Source organism: Diadema setosum, chromosome 7 (assembly GCF_964275005.1).
Source record: "Diadema setosum chromosome 7, eeDiaSeto1, whole genome shotgun sequence".
In the NCBI taxonomy this organism is placed as follows: domain Eukaryota; kingdom Metazoa; phylum Echinodermata; class Echinoidea; order Diadematoida; family Diadematidae; genus Diadema; species Diadema setosum.
Genome location: NC_092691.1, coordinates 14,474,715 through 14,500,374, shown reverse-complemented (window position 1 = coordinate 14,500,374; position 25,660 = coordinate 14,474,715). Strand labels below are relative to the sequence as shown.

Sequence of the window (25,660 nt, the reverse complement as noted above, 5' to 3'; positions counted from 1 at the left end):
ATCAGGATGACTTGGGAAAAACAAGAGTTAGATATGCGGACAATATGAGGAAATAGGGAAAGGCTATAAATTGGGAGGCGACTTTCGATTTTTCTCATTTGACTGCTAGCCCTCATGGAGGTCACACCAGCCGAAATTCACTTTGCCCTATTGCTTCAAATACCAGCCGTGAATGGTGCCGAGATAGCACTGGCCCTGGTCCCCTTTGAATGTGCTAGGATGGTCATTACCTAACAAGTAAAATAATTTTGCAAGCTCATAACATAATACGTTGACATGTCTATATATATCCACTTTTGTGGGTTTTTGAGTTGAGCGGTCACATTTAAAGCGAACAAAACCATGCACTTTGCATACGATGTAATGGCAACTATTAAAAGTCCCTCAAATGAATGGTAATGATAATGGAAATTGTTTACACTGTATTTACAAATTTATTTGCTGCCATGGAGATGGCTGAATTGCAGAATTTTGTACAATATCATATTTCATTTTATGATAACATACATAATCATAGTCAAAACATTCTTCGATTAAAATATAAAACCACACAATTATATAAATATATATATATATATATATATATATATATATATATATATATATATGTATAAAAGACACCTGATCACCAAAATATCGAAATCAATCAAATACACTTGTACATACACATTGAAAGAGCTGCAATAAAAACTTAACATAATCTTCATGTCACAATCATATACTGCATACACACGCTTATAGACTAGAATATATCAAATATACACAAATCATTATACTTCTCCAACAACTTCCAAATTTTGTTTCTACATGTACTGAAAAAAAAAAATAAGGCGGGCAGCGATAACATAAGAGATATTAAACACTTGTGTATGGAGACGGAGAGAGAGAAACACAGAAAGGGTAGGAAGGAGATAGCAAGAGAGATAGAAAGAGACAGAGGAGAATACTTGGAATGAGATGTGCAAAAAAAGTAATGAATCTATTTCTTTTTCATCTGTGTTTCTATTGGAATCATCATTTCAATCCTTATTTCCTTTAAACATTATCTTTTTAACAAAATTATATATAATTAATGGTCAAAATTATGCAAAAACCGAAATACCTTATACATATTAGGAGGGTACCCACGCATATGCAATAAGCATACAAAGATAACAACACTCATTTATATTTCACATTTCAATTATTCTCATAACAATTAAGATTATGTTCTAATAATTAATGATCTGAATACATAATCTCAATCAATATCACACAATAATCTTAATTCAACTCATTATCATTATCATAAAAAATATATGTGTTATAAAAATTGCACCGTCTTGAAAAAAAAATAAAATTGTGAATAAAAATCGTATGACAGATATACAATATCAATTTTATGAATGCAGGTGTAAAATACACACAAAATATGGGGATCAGAAAAAAAGAAATGTAAAAAAAAATCACAGAAAATATTGCAATATCATAACATTCAGGAATAATTTTTGCACAAAAGGAGTATTGCAGAAGTGTGGCTTGCTAAATTTCAATCACGTATTATGACCACTGCTGGAGGGGGAGGGCGCCCCATGAAACCTTATCAAACAAACATGTTACTTGGTAAACTCTTTCGATATAGAGGTATGAATATTGCAAATGAATCTCAAATGATAACCAATAAACTCTGAACACCCCTGAGAACCATATTTGGATGGTGATTACAAAGCGTTGCACTATTTCGCATGAAAGTAGTTTGAAGAGAGGGGGAGAGAGAGAAATAGGAAGAAAGAAGCGAGAACGAGAGAGAGAGAGAGAGAGAGAGAGGAGAGAGGGAGATAGGTATAAAGACCTATTGACATAATGCCGCATAGATAGTGCAACCGAACAATAAAATATAAATCATGTAACATAAAACCAATCTGCAACTTAATCTTTACAATATACCATACAAATAATATAATTATCAACCTGATTAAAATGAATTCAACAAATCAATAAAATACGGTACTGAACTGTTGCGGAATTACTGAGTTTTGCATCTTACTTGTTCTCTGGCATTTGATTTGCGTAAATTTCTAATGTCCTTACATAGGGGTATTAGGTAGGAAATGAAATGAACATGATTTCTGAAAAGAACGCAAAAGCAAATACAAAGTTACTCGGAGCGGAGAGTGCTGCTTCCTCTTTTTCCTAGTTACTTTTGGCAAAATATCCACTGCCTTCTGCTTTGCTTCCTTCATTTGAGACTTATGGGAACTGCTGATATTTACCTGTTCCTAAACAGTGGAAGAGAGGTTTGTCTGTTTGGCTAGCATGGGGACCTCGCCTCCCTTATTGGTCTTTTTGCGATTCATTGACATGATACTGCATTGATCTATTTTTTAACTTTCCAAAAAAAGGAGAAAAATCGAAAGTCTACTCCCAATTTACAACCTTGCCCTATTTTCTCATACTGTCCGCATACATAACTCTTGTCCGCAAGTCATCCTGATTGTCCTCGTTCATGATTTAATAATCCCTGGTGTAATCCTAGATGTTTCCACGCTGCCCAGCTACGATTAGCATATTCCGGGGTATTTCGTGCTCTTCCGGAGTGATTCCTAGGACACTCCTAGGAATGTCCGCATTCAGTCCGCGGACGATGTCCTAGGACAAGCCGATTCTCACACTTTTTCCGCATCCGACACGGACAGGATGCCGAAAAGACAGAATTTGCTTCCGCAACCCTTCCTATGTGTCTTCCTAAGTGTCAGGAAGTTCATTTCCGCGTCCAAATTTTGGTCTCGATCACAATCTGGACGCGGAAATTTTTCTCTCTCCCGAAGGTGCGAAAACGCCTGGACATGTTTAGGACAGTGAATGGACACTTTCAAGAACGTGCGGAGAGGTTGCCGAACGAGTGCGGATACCAAATTTGCTTTCCGCGTCTTGTCCGCGCCTTGTCCGCGGCCTAGTGGACGCCTGGTCTAAACAACGGGAAGACCTAGAATACGCGGTAGCAATCACCTGTGACAATCCCCGTACTCGGACTCCCGTCCCCATCACTTTCGCTTTCCTGTTAGGAAGGAGGCGTGGGGACAAGATTGCTGATTGGCTGGCTGGCTGGCTGGCTTTCTCATAGTACCTTTGCAGGGCTGCCAACTCTCACTCATTGAGGATGAGACTCACTCATTTTAGTCCTTTCTCACTCTAAAACTTTATTTCATTTGCATGCATTTCTATTGATCTCATTCATTTTGACTCCTAAATTATAGCATTGAGCTATGGAAGTCTCACTCTCAACTAGTTTCCAATGTTGGCAGCGCTGCCTTTGGCCGAATACCGTACTCGTTTTCCCCAGGACGGGACGTTTCTCGGATTACATCAATTTTGCACACGGCACGATCAACTACCGGCTGCGTCGTGCTTTGCGAAAAGCAGAACGCACGTCATTTGGAGAATGCGGTGTCGACCGAGCCCCAGTAGGCCTACACTCTGCCCATATGGACGAAAGCTTCGCCATATAGGGCTCACACCCGTAAATACAAGGGAATGCCCCAGGCCCCTTCACAAATTCGTACCAAAGATACCAAAATAAATGAAGAAAAAAAATTGATTAAAAATCAATGATGTAGTTTGGCAAAAAACTGAATAGCTGTAGATATTGAGTATGAATTCCTCTACAAATTACATTTTAGTTGGAAGATGAAAGCTTTTCTGGTGGAATTTGAGGGGACTATATTTCATTGGGTATGTGTACGGAAAATGGGTGTTTTTTTGAGTGATAAGAACTCGTAGTCTGGCTTTGCGGACCCCTGGACAGAATTTGAACTGAAATATCCACCCTGAGAATTTGATGGATGAAAGGGTATATCTAACTTAACCAGGTTAGTGAAGCTGAAACATCTCATTTCTCCCAGCTGTTTTACAGAATTTTTTGAAATTTGATTTTTAACACACATCCCTATGGGGAAATATTTATGGGTGTGAGCCCTATAGGGCTCACACCCGTAAATACAAGGGAATGCCCCAGGCCCCTTCACAAATTCGTACCAAAGATACCAAAATAAATGAAGAAAAAATTGATTAAAAATCAATGATGTAGTTTGGCAAAAAACTGAATAGCTGTAGATATTGAGTATGAATTCCTCTACAAATTACATTTTAGTTGGAAGATGAAAGCTTTTCTGGTGGAATTTGAGGGGACTATATTTCATTGGGTATGTGTACGGAAAATGGGTGATTTTTTGAGTGATAAGAACTCGTAGTCTGGCTTTGCGGACCCCTGGACAGAATTTGAACTGAAATATCCACCCTGAGAATTTGATGGATGAAAGGGTATATCTAACTTATCCAGGTTAGTGAAGCTGAAACACCTCATTTCTCCCAGCTGTTTTACAGAATTTTTTGAAATTTGATTTTTAACACACATCCCTATGGGGAAATATTTATGGGTGTGAGCCCTATACAGTCTTCTGTATGGTTATGTTATGAAACGAAATAACCTGCCTACCAGACTGTATACAATAGCGAGGAACAACTGCCCTATGTACATCAATCTCAGCTTTAATACGTTTGTTCTAATTACAGTTCCACGAAATCACGGGCATTATGAGTGAATTACAGCCGTAGTCAAACATTCGCCTACATAATAATTTCCAGTATCACCTAGTATGCTTCTGAAATACACCCTTACCTCAAAATGTACAGTAAGCTGAATCTAAAATATCGTTATTGCAGCTTACTTCGCAAAATGTCCGCCATGTAATATTATCATTTCTCCCGAACCTCACCTGGAAATTAATCTTTGGATACTACAATTTACATCTTCTGCTACATTAAGTCACCAGAATCAGTTCCCAAACAAGCAAGGCGCTGATAAAGAAGGTAAAGCCAGACAAGGAAGTGTGATTCTTGGGTGGAAAAACTGTGACGTCACTCTCCCTTCTCCGAAGAACTCTCTCTACGCCGCCAAGCAGCGGTCGGGCTTCTGCAGCTCAACCAGCTCAACCCACCAGCCAACTCCGGGAGAACAGCCGCCCCGATACCACTCCAGCAGCAGCAGCAGCAGCAGCAGCCATGGCATCCGACAGCAATGACATTGCCAACATACCAACATACAACATACGAACTGGATGAGTTGCCCTCAGTGGCGTATCTAGGGAAAACGGCGCCCGGGGCAAGCACGAAAATTGCGCCCCTAATTTCTGAAAAAGTGTTCAACCCCAACACCATCCCGGTAGGGACTTTAAACAAAGTCCACATGATGCTTTTTCAAGCACTTAAAAGGGATCTTTTGAGGGTGATTTAAATGTAATGAATTTTGATAGATTTTGGCGAGCGAGCGCAGCGAGCGAGCCGAAAATTGTTGTATTTCAGCTTACAAAACATGGAATTCTTGTCATTTTTTGCTTATTAAATCTCACAATTATAGTGACGACCTTATAGATAACGATATATACGAAAAAACTGAGGACTTTAAAAAACTCTAAATTAGTGCGCGCGAGTGAGCTGAAATTTGTATATACATTATGTCCTCGTCATCATCACGTATTGTTCTCATCTTTTTTTATCTAAAATTTTTGGCGAGCGAGCGCAGCGAGCGAGCCGAAAATTGTTGTATTTCAGCTTACAAAACATGGAATTCTTGTCATTTTTTGCTTATTAAATCTCACAATTATAGTGACGACCTTATAGATAACGATTTATACCAACAAACTGAGGACTTGAAAAAATACTCTAAATTAGTACGAGCGAGTGAGCCGAAATTTGTATATTTCTGCGTCATTACGTTTTTTTTTTATCTTTTTTTATTTTTTTTTTTGCGCCCCCTTCCCCCGTATGTTCGAAACCGTTGGCGTCCTCTTTTGATCCAACCGGCGATCGCTTCAGAACGAATGAAATTGCAGTCGCTGCTCCGTGTAACATTTTTCCTGCTAAATATAAAATGACATGAGTGAACACAATAGACATTATCATTTTGTCCGCGTCATCGTCACGTTTTGTTCTTATCTTCTTCTCTTTTTTTATACAAATTTTGGCGAGCGAGCGCAGCAAGCGAGCCGAAAATTTTTGTATTTCAGCTTACAAATCATGACACTCTTGTCATTTTTTGCTTATTAAATCTTACAATTCTAATCAAGATATAGCGACGGCCTTATAGATAACGATTTATACCAACAAAATGAGGACTTGAAAAAATACTCTAAATTAGTGCGAGCGAGTGAGCCGAAATTTGTATATTTCCGCGTCATCATTACGTTTTGTTGTTATCTTGTTTGATTCGGGGTTTTTTTGCGCCCCCCCCCCGTATGTTCGAAACCGTTGGCGCCTTCTTTTGATCCAATTGGCGATCGCTTCAGAACGAAATTGCAGCCGCTGCTCCGTGAAACATTTTGCCTGCTAAATATAAAATGACATGTGTGAACACGATAGACACTGTCATTTTGTCATCATCACGTTTTGTTCTTACCTTCTTTTTTATATAAATTTTGGCGAGCGAGCGCAGCGAGCGAGCCGAAAATTTTTGTATTTCAGCTCACAGAACATGGAATTTTTGTGTGAACACAATAAACATTGTTATTTTGTCCGCGTCATCATCATGTTTTGTTTTTATCTTGTTTGATTTGGTTTTCTGCCCCCCCCACCATTTTCCCTCCCCCCTTCCGAGCGAGTTTTTTTTTTCCTTCTTCTTCTCCTTTTCTTTTCTTTTCTTTTTTTTCTTCTTCTTCTTCGTTTTTTTCCCTTCTTCTTCTTCGTTTTTTTTCCTTTTTTTTTCTTCTTCTTCTTCGTTTTTTTTTTTCGTTTTTTTTTTGCGCCCCCAAGGAGTGGCGCCCGGGGCACGTGCCCCCCTTGCCCCCCCTTAGATACGCCACTGGTTGCCCTCTTTGTTGCTACTGTCACGAAGCAACAAAGAAGCCTTCCACCAGGCGCAGAAAACTGCTACTTTGGGGTTATCCGCCCGAGCAAGTGTGCACGCTACAATCGATTCTCGTAGTTTCTGCGAACAGTCGGTTCCATTGATACCGTCTGTGTGCCAGGCGCCTGTTACTGTTTTCTACATCTCTCTCCCTCCCACCCCCACCCCCATCCCCCCAGCCTGTTCCACTGATGTGCAGTGCACTACAACTGTATGCAAGACAGTCAAAGTGACAGGTCTTGAACGTCCTTAGAATAAAAAAACACGATAGTATACCATGTATATTACACTGTATCACCATCTATCGAAATACGGCATTCTTCAGGAATATCACAGAGCACACGCTCTCACAAAGAGACGCCATGCACAAAATAAAGATGTAGCTCTCGCCACATTGACCATCCATACTTAGCTCATTCATATTCTAAGAAATAGGCTAGTAAGAAAAGTAGGAGTAATTGTGATTACCTTGCTCTTAAGCTGTTATGCTGCCTTTAATTGCAAAATCATCTGCAAATAACTCTGATAACTCTGATAAAACTATGGGATCTCTGGTATGACTCTGTCTCTCTGGAATCTCATCTAAAACTGCAGTGTAACAGCCTTTCATACCCATCGCATAGCCCCTGCCTCTGTTCTTTGCCCATGGTCAGTTCAACACCAGGGAGGTATAGGCCCCACAGAGATGAGGCTCGCACTTTCACAAAACGTTCTTTGTTTTAAACTGCTGCCCTATGTTTACAGAACACCGATAAGAACCCAACCTGCCGGGGAGAGTACCAGGCAGAAGAGAGAGGGGGAAAGAGATGATGTGTTAAGAGATGGGAGGTGGCTGTATACTGGGGAAGAGAAAGGGAAAGAGTGTCCCTACCAGCTGTTTAAGATAACAATTCTGTTACACTATTCAATTGCCTGTTGCGCAAGGCTAATTAAGAAAGCAAACCGTTGGTCATTCAAAAAAAAAAAAAAAAAATTTACCTAATTATGTATTCCGACCAGAATTACTCCAGTTGTCATGGTTTTTCCCCCCTAGAAAAGGATTCTTATGCAAGATTAGGTATTTGGCTTACTGCAGAAGAAAAATCAGGAAAGTGTCATGGTTCAAATTTTGCTACAAAATTAGTATCGATTTGGTGTCTTCATCACCAAAACTTTCCCCATGTCTTTTACACTACGAGCATCGCGTTGCATGATGGGTATTGTCATTATAATATTCATGATAGCAGAATTCGGCTCTTTTCGACAGGCGCAGTTTTCTGTTTTCTGCGCCTGTGCCTGACTGCTCAAGGTAAACTACATCGATTTTTGAAAAACGAAATTGCGTGTTCCAAACTGAAATTATTTCCCTATCAAGGGAAACAAAAACCTAAAAATGATTACGTGAATTGAATGAAAGCAGCAATATTAATAGAACATATATCAGTGAACGCTTGAGGAAATCGGACATCCTGTCCAACCTTTGGTTGGATTTCATGGTCACAGCTCAAAGCTATGACTAAAAAAAAAAAGAAGAAGAATAAATGGGTATACACCACCATAGGCGTACCCAGGATTTTTTAGAGGGGGGTGTTCAGTGGCGTACTGTGGGTCAAGACATGGGGGGGGGGGGCGCACCTCATGGAAGCAACATCAGAATTGCATAACTGTACAATTAAATGCGAGCGAGCGGAGTGAGCGAGCTTGAAAATTTTGACATTTTACAGTCCCCAAACTGCCGTTTTTATATGTATATATATATATATATGTATTTGCATTGGAAATTAAGGGGGTTGCACCGGGTGCAACTGCTGGCAGTAACATCAGGAGAATGGCATAACGATTAAATGCGAGCGAGCGAAGCGAGCGAGCTTGAAAATTTTGACATTTTAAGTCCCCAAACTGCCGTTGGCAGCTATATTTTTTCGCTTTAGAAATTAAGGGGAGGGGTGCACCGGGCGCAACTGCTGGCAATTACTGACAGCAACATCAGGAGAATTGCATAACGATTAAATGCGAGTGAGCGAAGCGAGCGAGCTTGAAAATTTTGACATTTTACAGTCCCAAAACTGCCGTTTGTAGCTACATTTTTTCGCCTTAGAAATTAAGGGGAGGGGGCGCACCGGGCGCAACTGCTGGCAATTACTGACAGCAACATCAGGAGAATTGCATAACGATTAAATGCGAGCGAGCGAAGCGAGCGAGATTGAAAATTTTGACATTAATATTTTTACAGTCCCCAAACTGCCGTTTGTAGCTATATATAATAATATATGTATATATGTATATGTATATATGTATATGTATTTGCTTTGGAAATTAAGGGGGTTGCACCGGGTGCAACTGCTGGCAGTTGCTGGCAGTAACATCAGGAGAATGGCATAACGATTAAATGCGAGCGAGCGAAGCGAACGAGCTTGAAAATTTTGACATTTTAAGTCCCCAAACTGCCGTTGGCAGCTATATTTTCTAGCTTTAGAAATAAAGTTAAGGGGAGGGGGTGCACCGGGCGCAACTGCTGGCAATTACTGACAGCAACATCAGGAGAATTGCATAACGTTAAATGCGAGCGAGCGAAGCGAGCGAGCTTGAAAATTTTGACATTTTACAGTCCCAAAACTGCCGTTTGTAGCTATATTTTTTCGCCTTAGAAATTAAGGGGAGGGGGCGCACCGGGCGCAACTGCTGGCAATTACTGACACCAACATCAGGAGAATTGCATAACCATAAAATGCGAGCGAGAGAAGCGAGCGAGCTTGAAAATTTTGACATTACCCCATACTGCCGTTTGTAGCTATATTTTTTCGCTTTAGAAATTAAGGGGAGGGGGCGCACCGGGCGCAACTGCTGGCAATTACTGACAGCAACATCAGGAGAATTGCATAACGATTAAATGCGAGCGAGCGAGCTTGAAAATTTTGACATCTTACAGTCCCCAAACTGCCGTTTGTAGCTATATTTTTTCGCTTTGGAAATTCGGGGGGGGGGGGGGGGCGCACCGGGCGCAACTGCTGGCAATTACTGACACCAACATCAGGAGAATTGCATAACCATAAAATGCGAGCGAGAGAAGCGAGCGAGCTTGAAAATTTTGACATTACCCCAAACTGCCGTTTGTAGCTATATTTTTTCGCTTTAGAAATTAAGGGGAGGGGGCGCACCGGGCGCAACTGCTGGCAATTACTGACAACAACATCAGGAGAATTGCATAACGATTAAATGCGAGCGAGCGAAGCGAACGAGCTTGAAAATTTTGACATCTTACAGTCCCCAAACTGCCGTTTGTAGCTATATTTTTTCGCTTTGGAAATTCGGGGGGGGGGGGCGCACCGGGCGCAACTGCTGGCAATTACTGGCAGTAACATCACGAGAATGGCATAACGGTTAAAATGCGAGCGAGCGAAGCGAGCGAGCTTGAAAATTTTGACCACCGTCCAAAAACTGTCGTTTGTAGCTACATGTATATTTTTTTCGCATTGGAGGGAGGGGACACCCGGTGCGCCCCCTGGATCCGCCACTGGTAGTCAAGGGTGTCGGTTTATGTTCATGATTGGGGGAGGTATGACCAGCGAGGGGGCGTCGAAGTGACCAAGCGGGAGAAGGATGTCCAAATTCTGCACTTTATATAGAGCATCCCCTAATTTGTTTGTGTTTGTGAGTGTGTGTGTCATATTCATATAGATGGAAAAGTTAGGAAATAGCCAAGGTCAAGTCTTATTATTGGCAATGCAAGGCATAGACTAGTATATAAAGCAACACTGCAAAATCAATGATCAAGCTTTGATAGCATAATATGTGTACAACCTATCTAACACATTGCGCAACATTGCAGCGACTCTTTTTGCCATTCCGATATTCTGAGTACACTGCGCACATCCTGCTTGTATTCAAAATGCCAACCAGGAATCACGCTGAATCACAATCTTTTGTCGTTTCCGGGCTTTTTGAACAATGTTATACCTCTTTAATTATATACTCATGGTTAAAAGAAATCTTAGAAAAATATCTTTTTTTTTTTCTTGATCATCCTTTCATATCGATTTCAAAAGCAGTTTACTAACCCTTGAATTACCATTTTCGTAGGTTTTTTTCTTTTTTTTTTTCTTTTTTTCTTAATCAGCGGATGGGGGGGGGGGGCACGTGCCCCCCCCCCATGCCCCCGTAGTTACGCCACTGTTCCTAGACCTAGATATCTAATGAATTTTAGGCGCAATAAAGTCATCCAACCACAATTTGTAGACTCACACTCAGTTATCTTTCAGTTTTAACTTTCAGTCATTGAAAAGATTCATATCTACTATTACTAAAGGTTAGCCAAGTCCATGTGCTATTACTAATTACATTGAGTAGCAAGTAACTTGCTACTCCCAGAGCTTCCAGAGCTTGCTGCTTCCAGTAGGATACTATACTGACTGTACTTGGTAGTCAGTGGCGTATCTAGGGAAAACGGCGCCCGTGGCAAGCGCGAAAATTGCGCCCCTAATTTCTGAAAAAGTATTCAACCCCAACCCCATCCCGGTAGGGACTTTAAAAAAGTCCTCATAATAAATGTTTTTTGAAGCACTTAAGAGGGGTCTTTTGAGGGTGATTTAAATGTATAGGCTACCCTAAATTTTGATATATTTTGGCGAGCGAGCGCAGCAAGCGAGCCGAAAATTTTTATATTTCAGCTTTATACATAACATGGAATTCTTGTCATTTTTGGTTATCAAATCTTCGAATTACAATTCTAATCATAGTGACGGCCTTACAGATAACGATTTGTACCAACAGTGTCCAACCCCATCCCGGTAGGGACTTAAAAAAAGTCCACATGATGTGTTTTTTCAAGCACTTATATAGAAGGGGTCTTTTGAGGGTGTTTTAAATGTTATAGATATTGAAGAATTTTGGCGAGCGAGTGCAGCGAGCGAGCCGAAAATTTTTGTATTTCAGCTTACAAAACATGGAATTCTTGTCATTTGTGGTTATTAAATCTTCGAATGACAATTCTAATCAAGATATAGTTACGGTCTTATAGATAACGATTTATACCAACAGTGTTCAACCCCAATCCCATCCCGGTAGGGACTTAAAAAAAGTCCACTTGTTATGCTTTTTCGAGCACTTAAAAGGTTTTTTTTTTAGGGTGATATAAAATCTGATAAATTTTGATAAATTTTGGCGAGCGAGCGCAGCGAGCGAGCCGACAAAACATGGATTTCACCTTACAAAACATGGAATTCTTGTCATTTTTTGGTTATTAAATCTTACAATATTCTAATCAAGATGTAGTGACGGCTTCATAGATAACCATTTATGCCAACAAACTAAGGACTTGGAAAAATACTCTGAATTACTACGAGTGAGTGAGCCGAAATTTTTATATTTCCACGTCATCATTACGTTTTGTTCTTCTTGTTTTGTTTTGTTTTTTTTTGATAAATTTTGGCGAGCGGGCGCAGCGAGCGAGCCGAAAATTTTTATATTTCAGCGTTACAAAACATGGAATTCATGGAATTCATGGAATTCATGTTTTGTTTTTATCTTGTTTGATTTGGTTTTCTGCCCCCCCCCCCCATTCTCCTTCCCCCCGTCCGGGCGAGATTTTTTATTTTCTTCTTCTTCTTTTTTTTTTCTTGTTTTTTTTTTTTCACGTGGGTGCCCCCTTGCCCCCTCCCCCCCCCGATACGCCACTGTTGGTAGTTGATACTACTGACTTAGCATGCAATGTGCATATAATAGGCTGCAGCGCAGCATGCATTGTACACACATAATATTATGCATCATACACAATTTACGGTACCGCGTATACGGTATAATACCGGTAAACGGTGATTATTATGCGCAATGTATCTTCGCGGTTCGGTCAGAAAGCAAAGCAGGGATCGGGAATGTCTACTGTTTGCGCGTCAGCTTCGCGCGCGTGCAGTAACGTAGTATAACACGTACTGTACACGAGTTCTTTAGTGCGTATGATATTATGTAACTCCATAATGTATCATCATCCACACAAACATTAAAACAAGGAAGAGAGAGAGAGAGAGAGAGAGAGAGAGAATGAACGCAAAAGAAAGGAAAGGCGGAATTCAAAACGGAAATAAAAGCGGTAAAGACAGCTTTTGTTTCATTTGTCAACATCTAAGCATTGCTGAAGAGGGGTGTTGAATAGCTCAAACACCTCCCTTTTGCCCAAGGGGGGTGTTTGAACACCTTAAACACCCCCCTTTTGGCAAAGGGGGGTGTTTGAACACCCAAAACACCCCCCCTCGGTACGCCCTTGTACACCACAGAGTGCAGTACTTACCAGGTAAAGTTCATTTACTTTTTGATTTTCAGTCTTGTCAGAGTTTACCCATATACTAACTCGACCGGCATTTTTAGATGATGTACCCGTGCTGTGAGTTCAGGACCACCTTACTATTTTACAGTTCCTTTACGGATTATTACTCGGTTCTTTCTCCCTGTCAGGAATACGTTTTTACCTTGTTCATTCTCTCTCATTCCCTGTTTTTCTTCCACAGGAATGTACTCCGGACTTAACTTCAATTACCTTTTTTTCCTCTCCCTCTCTCTCTCACAGCATTCATTCCTAGATTCCACTCAACCCCCTCCCCTTCACTTTTTCTTAGCTTTCATTCCTTTTTTTTTTTTTTGCCTTTCCTATATCTCTTCTCTCTCCAGGGAGGTGTTCGTCTCACCTCCCTGCTCTTTCATAGTCTCACCTCTCCTCGACTTACATCTTTACTTCCCGATTTATCCATCCTTTCGTCGTTTTGATTCCGCGTTCCTTAGTCCACATTGTTCACGACTTCTTTTATCTCTTTTGGTTTCGTGAAACTTCACTTCTCTCTGCTATCTCCATGATTTTCCAACCTTCAACTTCTCCCTCGTCCCCTCCTGTCTATTACATTTTTTTTCTCCCAACGGTTTCGGAACCCTCTATCTAATTTCAATTCTATTCTTCCTTGAGGCTCTCTCTCTCCTTTTCTCCCTTCTCCATTAGTGCAACTTCAACTTTCAGCTAAATGCTGCCCCTACTTTTCACTATTTTCACTATTTACCTTTCTTACACTCCCCCTAATGCTTCACATCGATTGATATTATGATAGTTCATGTAGATAGTGTAAATATTTTAAGATGAATACACAACTCTTTGAGAACGATTTAGTCGAAAATCTATTTTTGGTATGAAATCATTTCAATCTAACCCGTATTATCTACTTATATTTCCATGTGAAATGAGTTCAACAACTTAGCGTATCACGTATAAATAGTTCCTCCATTAATGCAAACTTAGGAATTACAACTGTTGTTTGAATCAGTTTTGCAATCTCAATTTAGGAGCGCCCAGTGCGCTCCCCCTGGATACGCAACCGATTATTCTTGGCGATTTCAATGTGAATTCACTTTCGGACGATGACAAAACAAGTGAATAATGATGGAATGATATGATATGCATCGACTTATCAAAACACCTACCAGAATAGCTAGGCATAGTACCTCTTTGATTGATCATATATATATATATATATATATATATATATATATATATATGTATACATATATTCGACAGTTCTTGTCAGATTTCAGCTGAATCCAAATTAGCTGATATGTGATATGTCACTTACCTGTTTTTGTTTTGTTTGAGTGTTACTTAAAAAAATACAAGATTGACACCTCATGCTTCTGGAAAAAAAAAGTTTCCGCATCTACATAAGCTATTCTCTAGTAGCGTTAGGGGATCATTTAGATTGTATTTCACGGGAAACTTGCATTGAGATGATTTATTAATTTTTCTACAACTTGTACAAGTGTAAACTTTGAAAATGCAAGATCGTAGGTACTCTTACATGTGGAATCTGTTTTTAAACACTCATCGATGTTTCGTACTCAACCCTTGATCACATTATTTCTTCTGTTGATTTCTGTCTGTGCACACATCGAAAGCAGCCCAGTCTGAATAAACTCAAGGCCAAAGTCATTATAATGTCCATTGAAACGCCTGAGATTTCTAGGAGCTCGCATAGAATACTAGGTATTGACAAGGACGCCAAAGCGGGGGGGGGGGGGGGGTAGCGAGGGGGGCACTTCCCCTACCCCCCCCCCGCCTCAGCAGCAAAAAAAAAAAAAAAAAAAAAAAAACTGTGGGAGGGGGAGGGCATAACTTATACATAACTTATATAAGTAGATTTAGTGTATATATACTAGCCTCGTGTCCTTCGACAAATGTGCCCCTGAAACATACCTTTAGTAAACCCTTTCATTTTCCTTTTCTTTTAAACTTTCCAGCAATATAAGAATATTTTTTTTTCTCGAACAATGCGATCATGTTTAAGCTTTTATTGAACACATTTTAGACTATAACCGAATGGCAAAGTGAAAGTTGCTCACCAATGCATGCTGGCGCTGACCTTATATAGCCTATGTATACGCAATGCACCCACCGGCTCATCCACTTTTAGAAATCTTAGAGGTAATGACCAATCCCAAGATGGTGAAGTGTTTCCGACAGTTTCAGCTCGTCAATAATGGACTGTCGTTAGAAGCAGCTATAACGAATGTATCCGTACGTTCATGAGAAACGAATATTTTCGATGATTCTGATATCTCGCTCGCGTTGTTCGTGCATATAAATGTGTATAAATAAATGTTTCTGAAAGGATATTGCATGACAAAATGGAAAAAATGTCACTTCTGTTATTTTGAGTCAACAATAGCGTAATACAAATTTAAAGTTAGTTGATCAGGCGTGAAAGTCTATATACATTCCGAAGCGATCGCTCGCTCTTCCCTTACTTAGTAGAATGAATAGCTTTCATAAGTTGTGATCACAGTCCTTTGCAGTGATTTTTAAATTATGTTTAAATCTAGGTCTTGCCATTGCGAATTCATCTGGAGCAACTACGCAGTTATCTTTTTCCTTTCTCTACTGAACGCTGAACGACGGAAGCCTGATAGCTCGATGACTGCACATTTCACTTGTGTGTGTGTGTGTGTGTGTTTACGCTGAAAACTTCCAATGCATTTACATTCTCTCGCATTCCAAAGTACATAATATACAATAATCCCATCTATTCTAAAACTAAATGGAAGCTACGTCACTTATATGGGTCATATCTAGATTGTGTTATGTAGATATATCTCATTTTCCCCTTTATTTGGTATTATTATTTGATTTGGGCTCTGTTTCAAAAAGCTGTTCGTAAATTTACGCATGACTTAACGGACGTCTGGAATATGAAGCGCCAATATTATGTGTGCCCATTTTTTTTCCTTACGTTTTTTTACAAAGTATGGCAGTATGTCAATATTTCATCTGCATTGGGGCAAAGATACACTTTCAACTAAAAGTGTGTGTTAATATGTAAGAATAATCATTATCATCTGCAAATTTCATCGAGCTATTGAAATGACAGTGATAAAGAAACCCACTTAGCTTACCATATTTAGGTCGTTCGTAAAGTCGTGCGTAACTTTATGAACAGCTTTCCGTTTTTTATTCACAACCTCTGATTATATGGGGCTTACATGCAGCCAAACAAGCTTACTTTAATGCAGGTCACGTCATACTCTTCTATTTTCACAACCCTAACACCGATATCTACCAGTTGTCATTAAAATTATTGTCATATATGTACATGTATATATGCATGTATATAATTAATACTTTTATTACACTGAGATTAGTCACGCTGATACGATCAGAGACTCCAACCCCAAGCACCTTCAGATCTGGAGATTCTCCCGCCCGAAACCCCTAGCAAACGGGAGACTCCAAGTTGATGTGTGCAAAGCGCGAAGTTCCTAGGATTCTAGATGTTCTCTGGTGCTATCTAAGGCTGATTTTTTTTTTTCAACTAGTATACGATAGAAATAAGTAAGAAATCCTTTCCACCGGGAGACACAGAGCCAGGGCGGGAGAAATCAAATCTCAAACGGGAGAACGGGAGATTGTGCAAAAATGGGCTTTCGGCGGGAGATCTCCCGTCGAAAACGGGAGAGTTGGAGTCTCTGTACGATATTAACACCATACTGTTAATATCACGGTGAAAATTCGTAAGCACTTTCATCCCTGACGAAGGGGGAGGCCCCCGAAAATTTCGATTTTGAATAGAAATCAATTTGCATTTAATGCATTCTTCTATCGTGACATTACTATTATTATATATGCGTATATATATATATATATATATATATATATATATATATATCTTCTTTTGTTTATTATTGACAAAGTACAGCAATTTATACACATATTATTTCAATGTAACCCAATATCAGAAATATGAGTTGAAATATGATTTGAATTGATTTTACTAGGTGGGACTTGGATTTAGAGGGTCGACATCGAATAAATCTTGTTTTATTGTTGTAGAAAATCAACAGATCTTGTTACTTTCAACATCAAATTTCGTCGGTTGAGAATGATAAGGGCGTTAAGTGACCACAAAACCCATAGTGTTCGAGAAGACTTAAAGCCCTTCTCATTCTCAACAGACGCAATGATCAATTAACGACATCGTAATATCCAATGCGCTTTGTCTGACTGCAGTTGGGTGCGCGTCACGAGACCGCCACCCATGAATCATACATCCCACAAGTTATGCAGACCACAAGTCATACAACCCACAAGTCATAGAGCCCACTATTATACAGCCCACGAGTTCGACATCAAGTAAAATAGGCCCACGAGTTATACAAAACTTGAAATAGACACTAGGCAAATAAGGCCCATGCGTTTGACACTACTCAAAGAAGGCTCACGAGACCGATACTAGGCAAAGAAGGCCCACGAGACCGACATGACGAACAGCGCCAACTATACACCAAATAAGAGTGCGTAATTGAGCAGGGTGTCCCGATAGTGGCATGAGGAAGAAATGAGTGATGGAAAAGGGGAATTGCTATGGTGTTCCCGCGTCAGTTGCCTTCCCTCACCCCTTGGAATTTATAATACTTTTATTTGTAAGTTCTTGTGTGAGTTTCTGCAAAAATTGACAAAATTCACTAAAAATGTGCTCCTCATCTTTTTACTTCAATTCCAAAAATGCAAAGCACCGTCATTTGCGTATCAACTTCTCGATCTTTATAGGTATACTTGCTCCCCCTCCTAAAAACAAAACAAAAGAAAACAGAACAAAACTGCGTACGGCAATGGTTATCTTGGCCTAGTTGGATAGTGGGAAACAATGTCACTGCTGGAGGAATTTTAGAGTAAAAGTTAGATATCGCACTTTTCTTTTTGGCATAATTCGAGTATACTGAGTTGATAAAAACAAACAAACAAACAAACAAACAAACAAACAGTTTGCAAGCAAAATTCAACATAGGGCAGCCCATTTAATTTGCATAGGCAAAATGGTTGCCAAATCCTTACTTTTTATTCTTGTAGGCTATTACTACTCGGAAATTCTCTACAGAAGTGACAAATTAACATTGCTTCAGTCGCACAATGACATGGAAGGGCTGCAGAGAAGAATTTAGTACATTATCATCCCACAACATTCATTGACATGCAAATTACTGGAAAAATATGCAAAATCATGCATACAGCAGCACATTGCTAATGTTTTTATCATATTTGGAGTCATAGGGAACACCGATAATGGCGTGTTTATATAGTTACATGAAGATCAGATTATGAAAGATCAAAAAAAAAAAATCAAGAAATCTTATTGCAGTCAATAATAAGAGAAAATAATGATGATGTTATCTCATGTACATACTTTATCAATGTATCATTTTGCCAGTTTTGTATGCATTATTTTGTCTAAAGCTTAATTATGATTGAAAACTGTGTCAGGGACTACTGAACAGGTGTAATAGCTTAGAAAATATTTTCCTAAACAACACAATTTCATTTAGAACTTTTACAATCACTATTTACAATCTTGCGCTCGATAGTGTGATGAAAGTGCACCCGGCAGCATGTTATTTTCCTCCTTTTTTTGTCATTAATGCAACACACTGTACAGATACATGCTTGCAGTTACATTATAGATGGCGCTGTTTATTCTGTCGATCTCGTGGGCCTTATTTGCCTAGTGTCGGTCTCGTGAGCATATTCCCCAGTGTCAGTCTCGAGAGGCTCTTTAGCGTTAGTAGTGTCGGTCTCGTGCGCCTCTTTGGCGTAGTGTCGGTCTCGTGGGCTTTGCTTGCGCATGGACCCACTACACATGGACACTCATCATTTCGTTAATTACTGCAGGCCTCTGTCTACGTCAAAAGTGTCACAAAAGCATTGTAAAAATTATTTCCTGCTTTGATCTTGTAATATCCGCCGCCGGCAATCAAGAGCAAAACACAACGCACCTTGAAGACTCTATTAACCAAATGCTCATAAGATATATTATCGTTAATCAAGGAAAATGCATGTGTAGTTTGGGTATGTATTCAGTATATCACCGCTCAGGTATCTACATTGGCGAAGTGCAGATACTTTTAAAGAGAAAGCTAACTTTAAAGCTGATTGATTATGATATGTAATATCATTTTCCATCATTTCCGCACATTTTTTCAGAGTAAAAAGAGGCAGTAGAGGAAGTGGATATGTATGTGTCACTGTTAGGCAAGGTCGTATTTGTGAGCGATTGCGAGCGAATCTGTACTTACTCAGTATCCAATCAAATGATACAAATTTAGTCATGCTCTGACGTTTGCAGCTTCTAACCATTTGCGTTTCTTTAAAGACGTTTCCGCCTGAAAAGGTGCATCAGCCAATTACTATCAAATAAGACTGGAATCAGGGAAATAGTTCCTTTGTCAGTGACGATGCATGATTGTGCTGTCATCATCTTCGAGACACCTGTACTCATTAAGATGCGCGCAGTCTGATGGCGGCGGATCTCGTACTTTACAGTGGTTGGATTCTTTGAAAGTCCATTCGTTAGTATAGGTCCATGGTTTGCGTAGGGTCGGTCTCGTGAGCCTTTTGTTCGTATAGTGTCGAACTCATGGGCTGTATGACTCGTGGACTGTATAACTCGTGGGCTGTATGACTCATGGATCTATTTCCAACTGTCGGTCTCGTGAGCCGTATGGTTCGTGGGTGTCGGTCTCGTGGGATGACCCCCTGCAGTTTGCGCTCGCAAGTTTTACACCAAAATTTCTTACATATTTCTCCTTCCCCTGTTTTCTGCTAGCCTTCTGTTCTTTGCCCGTTCAGTTTTTTTTTTTCTCGGTCTTGTTTCTTGTTTCTCTGTCTTGTTTCTTGTTTCTCTGTCAGTGCAAATGTAGATTTTGTTTGTTTGTTTGTTTGTTGTTGTTGTTTTTTTTTTTTTTACTATACCTGCGAGACACGACCGGCCCACCGAACACTGAAGCGCCTTATGATCATGCCAGCAACGGCAGGGACAATGATGGTGACCAGCGTGGTAAAGATGTTAATGAAGGGAATCTTGGTTTGCTCTGTGGTCCATCTCCGGGAGTATATAAAGAGGTTCAGGGGCATCATTCCAATTGCTGCTATACACGACACCGTTGTCATGCACACGCTGATGAGAGAGGGACAATGATTGTGAGACCGTGGTTAAATGTGTAGAGCAATATGGTCGAAATTCAAAAGAACGTCCTTTGTTGAAAGCATTTATCAAACCCCCATCTCTTGATTTTCATATGATACAAGAACGAAAAAATAAAAATAACAATAAAAAATAAAAATGTAGATATATCTATCTCTATTTATACGTCTACTCTGAAAATAGATTTCAAGGATAAGAGAAAAAGGCGCAATAGTAAAAGTGATCGTTGGTGTTTTTGATCGTAGGGTAAGTGTAAACTATTACTTTTCTTGTATGTGATTATCTCAGACTCATGATCATTTCGAGATTTATGGAAAATTTATTTCGGTGTTTTTCAAATAATATAAGAACATAACAATGTAGAATAAACTAAGACACAGGTGTACCGTAAGTCCCCCCAAAAATTACAACGGGACCCTCCGCAATGATATCTTTAAAAAAATTGAATCAATCTGAATACAAATTCAGGGTATAAAACTATAACTCATTGCCCATATCTTACAGAAAACCCCATTCGATTTGCTTCAGTGGTCAAAGAGAAATGAGGAATTTTGTAGAGGATGTCGGGAATCTCTTCCCTCCAAGTTCTGTCTATTATATTCACACATAAGATCATCGAAGTGCTAAACTTGGAAGACTCAGACTCATGACATGCTTTACAACAATCCACATTTCTCTGTGACCGCTTAACCAAATCGAAAGGGGATTTCTGCAAAATAGAGCTAAAATGTTGTATTTTAAGACCTTGAAGTAGCATTTCGACAATTTTATCATATTGGGTGTTATCAATGCGAAAACCTGATTGTATTTTTTTGACATATTGCAGTATGTCCCAAAAAAATTACAATCAGATTTTCGAATTGATAACATCTAATTTGATTGACCTGTCTAAGTGCTACTTCAGGGTCTTGAAATATAACATCTTAGCTCTATTTTGCAGAAAAATCCATTCAATTTGGTTAAGCTATCACAAAGAAATGTGGATTGTTGTAAAGCATGTCATGAGTCTGATTCTTCCAAGTTTAGCACTGCGATGATCTTGTGTGTGAATGCAATTGACAGAACTTGGAGGGAAGAGATTCTTGACATCCCCTACAAAATTCCTCATTTCTCTTTGACCACTGAAGCAAATCGAATGGGGTTTTCTGTAAGATGTGGGCAATGAGTTATAGTTTCAGACCCTGAATTTGTAGTTAGATTGATTCAATATTTTTAAAGATATTACGGAGGGTCTCGTTGTAATTTTTTTGGACATACTGTATAAATGGGTACCTGGCAACGCTAGGGTAATAATAATGGCAGGGCCCTCGGGTACAGCAGTGGCAACACTAAAGAGGCTACCCTGGGTAAATAAGACATTATTATTATTATTATTATTATTATTATTATTATTATCATTATTATTATTATTATTATTATTATTATTATTATTATCATTATTATTATTATTATTATTATTATTATTATTATTATTATTATTATTATTAAGATGAATCATGCTTATTCATTACTCGCCATGTCAAGACCTTTCCTACAATGAGTTATATGGATTTCTTTGGTTCGCTAATTGTGAATTATCATTTTTCACATCAAAACCACTACATAATGTTATGAAATAGTGCACAACTTCCCTCTCCTGTATGTGCGTAGTTGTCACGCTCTGTGAATAAGGTGACATGAAACATTAAGTTAAAATGATAAAATATGTAGGTTTCTGTGGTGTCGAAATTGATGTTATGATCATTCAGTTTTGAGGGCTTGTTTTGTCATTCAAATCCATTTTTCATAGTCGAATCTATTTTCATGCCAATCAACTCTAAAAGGTTGCCATTCAAATTCTTAGAAAATACTCCAACTTTGCTGAACGGTTATTCAATTTTGCGAGAGACGGGGAGGTGACTGCGCAACGGCGCTATTCCAGCATTCACATTCGTTTCAGAGCAATCTATTTAACACTAGTACTCCGATCTTATCTCGTAATCCTTAATATGATCATGTGTTTTCACCCACTGTGTATGCTTTAAGCACTTATCGTGACGGTGTGTTTTCTACGTTTTCATTAACTATTTTTGCATATATAGGAACATTTTGTTTGTTACACACTTCATGAAAGCGCATTTCAGCATTATCATTTTCACTAACAATTGCAATAAATGTTCATTTGCTTTGATTTGATCACCAGTATATTATTTTTCGTTGATGATATACATTATAATCATAGGCTATATGTTTTATTGGGAAAAGTACATATTCCTTTATTCTTTCTTCCACTGGGAAACGGCAGCTAAGCACACCATGGCAATTATTGATTGCAGTCTTGATTTAAGGGAAATTCATCGCAGTTGAATTAGCTGTCTGTTTCCTGGTGGTGGAGGTCTCATGGGAGGTAGGTCTTAGTGTGTCTGTACTGATGAAATATATTTACATAATGTTCTCTGAAATATGGAGTCGATGTTATGCCTTGCAACTTGCGACCTGAAGACAAACGTACGAAAATGACCGCAAAGCCTATACAAACATTGAACTACATCCAATATATATATATATATATATATATATATATATATATATATATGTATATATATATAATATATATATGTATATATATATATATATATATATATATATATATATATATATATAAGAAAATGAGAATGGATGATGAATTCTCTGAATTCTTTTGGTCGGTACCGTCTTGACGGCATACGTTATTTTTGTACGACTCTTCCAGCCCTCAACGCGAATTTAAGATGGCAATGATAATTGTAATGTATACGTAGCAGTTTATAACATTATTCTTGTCATTAAGTTAGTGTCCTTTAGCTCACCTGAGACATATGTCACCGTCTGTCCAGAACGTGAAAAGGTTTGAGACGGTGCCACCAGGACAGCACCCTATTATCAGCAGTCCGAGTGCGAAGGGGGGCTCAAGTTTCAGCACGAGGGCAAAGACGAAGCAGATGAGCGGCATGGTGATGAACTGCGAGGCAAAGCCGACCAAGAAACCAACGGGATGACGAAACTATTGTGCAAAAAATTCACACCATCATCATTGTTATCATTGCCGAGACATTTGCTATTACAGTGTATATATATATATATATATATACGCCTAAATCCCGACACGGGCAAAAATACAATTTACAAGATGAGATTACCAAAAATTCAAAAGAAACATCAAAACAAACGTCCATTTTTCATCTTGACTGTTGTTGGTGACGCTTTTCTCTTCTCAACTTGTTAACCTCCTTCCTCTGATGATCAATTTTCATGCTGACATCATGAGTGAATTTCCGCCATTCATGTCTGTCATCAACATGGTCTCTCCAGTTGTGAAGGACATCGGCTCTCCTCAGCATGTCTTTGATTGTATCTTTGTATCTCAGATGAGGGCGTCCTATACTGCGAGAGCCATCATCAAGCTCTCCAAAAAAGAGCTCCTTGACAGGTCTGGCAGCTTCCATTCGCACAACATGACCAACCCATCGCAGTCGATTTTTAACGAGGGTGGTTTCAATGTCAAGTGTTTTTGCCTGTTCCAATACTTCATCATTTGTGACAAAGTGGTCCCACTTGATGTGGAGAATAGACCTAAGGTGTCGTTGTTGAATGGTCCTGAGCTGCTTTATATGGCGCCGATAGAGTGTCCATGTTTCACTCCCATATAGCAGTAAAGGGGTCACACATTGGTTATACACTTTGAGTTTTGTTTCGGTAGTCAAATCCCGGCACTGAAATACTCTTTGCCTCAATCTTCCCATTGCACATGATTCGGCTTGAATGCGTGCCTTGAGTTCTTCATCTACTTTGCAGTCTTTTGTAATGTAACTGCCAAGATATTTGAAACGGTCAACTCTACAAAGTTTATTTCCATCAATGTAGAAATCAACTTGCTCTCCCACACTCATTGTCTCTGTTTTCTTAATGTTGATACGTAGACCCATCTTTAGGGATAATGTGTTGTATGCAGATAAAAGAGTCTGTAGTGCAGAAGACTCATTACAAAAAATGGCAATATCATCAGCATACTGAGCTTCTCTTATATAATCTGTGAGTATCTTAGTTTTGGCTTTTAGGCGACGCAAATCAAAAATATCTCCATCATATCTGAAACGCACTTTGATACTGCAGAAAGGATCAACATCTTTAAAGGCTAGATGGAGGAGTATAGCGGCATAAATTCCAAAAAGTGTAGGAGCTAATTTACAACCTTGTTTTACTCCACTATTGTAGTTTATTGAGTCCGAAAGTTCACCATTAATGAGAAGTCTGGCATGTACATTAGAATACAGTTTCTTAATAATGCATACAAATTTCTCTGGACATCCCAGCTTCTGTAATATTGCATAAAGAAGCTCTCGATTAACACAGTCAAAAGCTTTGGTAAAATCTATAAAAGCAATGTGTAGATTACAACGCTGCTCCTTACATTTTTCCATTATTTGCCGTAGTGTAAAGATGCCATCAATCGTGCTTCTGCTACTCCTATAGCCAGATTGTGACTCGGGATAAATCTTCTCTGCTAGGTGTTGAAGTCTCTGAAGAATAACATCCGAAAAAATCTTCCCTACCACACTGAGCAGAGATATGCCACGATAGTTCTCACACAAGCTGCGATCACCTTTCTTAAAAAGGATAGAAATATTTGCATCTGTCAGATCAGAAGGTAATCTCTCGGTTAACCAGAACAGATTGAATAGAGTCAGCAGGAAAGTCCACAAAACTCTACCACCATGGACTATGACCTCTGGAATAATTCCATCTGGGCCCGGACTCTTTCTCAGTCTTGTGTTCTTGAGTGCTGTTTCAAGTTCATCCATTGAAATAGGATCATTAAACTCATCAATGGTTGGAAGTTGATCGACTTCATTGAGAATCTCCCAGTCGACATCTGTCGGTTGATTAAGAAGCTCGTCAAAGTGTTCAACCCATCTGTCTTTGATGTCTTCAGGTGCAGACAGGAGCTCACCCTGCTTTGACTTGACCGGATGAACATTCTTAGATTTGGGACCATACACAGCATTAAGAGTTGCGTAAAACTCTCTGTGATTCTTTTCCTGAACATATCTCTCAGCCTCCTCTGCTTTCTGTTGAAACCACTTATTTTTCAGTTTCCGAATTTCTTCTCTTAGCCCTTTTATATCACCAGTTTTCCGTTTTTCCTTCAAGAGCTTCTGAATCTCTTGCTCTTGATCATCAAACCAGTCTTCGCTCTTCCTCTTTTTCTTTTCAAAGATGTGATCTGCAGCATTCTGAAGTAGTTCTTTCAAGTCATCCCAGGATGATTCACAGTCAGGGATTT

At 39.2% G+C, this 25,660-nt stretch overlaps 1 protein-coding gene across 1 annotated transcript in view; it reads right to left on the bottom strand.

Annotated features, from left to right (window-relative positions):
- LOC140231068 (ileal sodium/bile acid cotransporter-like) overlaps nucleotides 1–25,660 on the bottom strand; it is a 104,919-nt gene that overhangs the window by 8,048 nt on the left and 71,211 nt on the right. The window contains exons 2-3 of the mRNA XM_072311220.1: nucleotides 23,187–23,380; nucleotides 20,127–20,331 (exon numbers count right to left, since the gene is read on the bottom strand). Coding sequence (XP_072167321.1) covers nucleotides 20,127–20,331; nucleotides 23,187–23,380 — 399 coding nt within the window. The remainder of the gene's footprint in view (nucleotides 1–20,126; nucleotides 20,332–23,186; nucleotides 23,381–25,660) is intronic.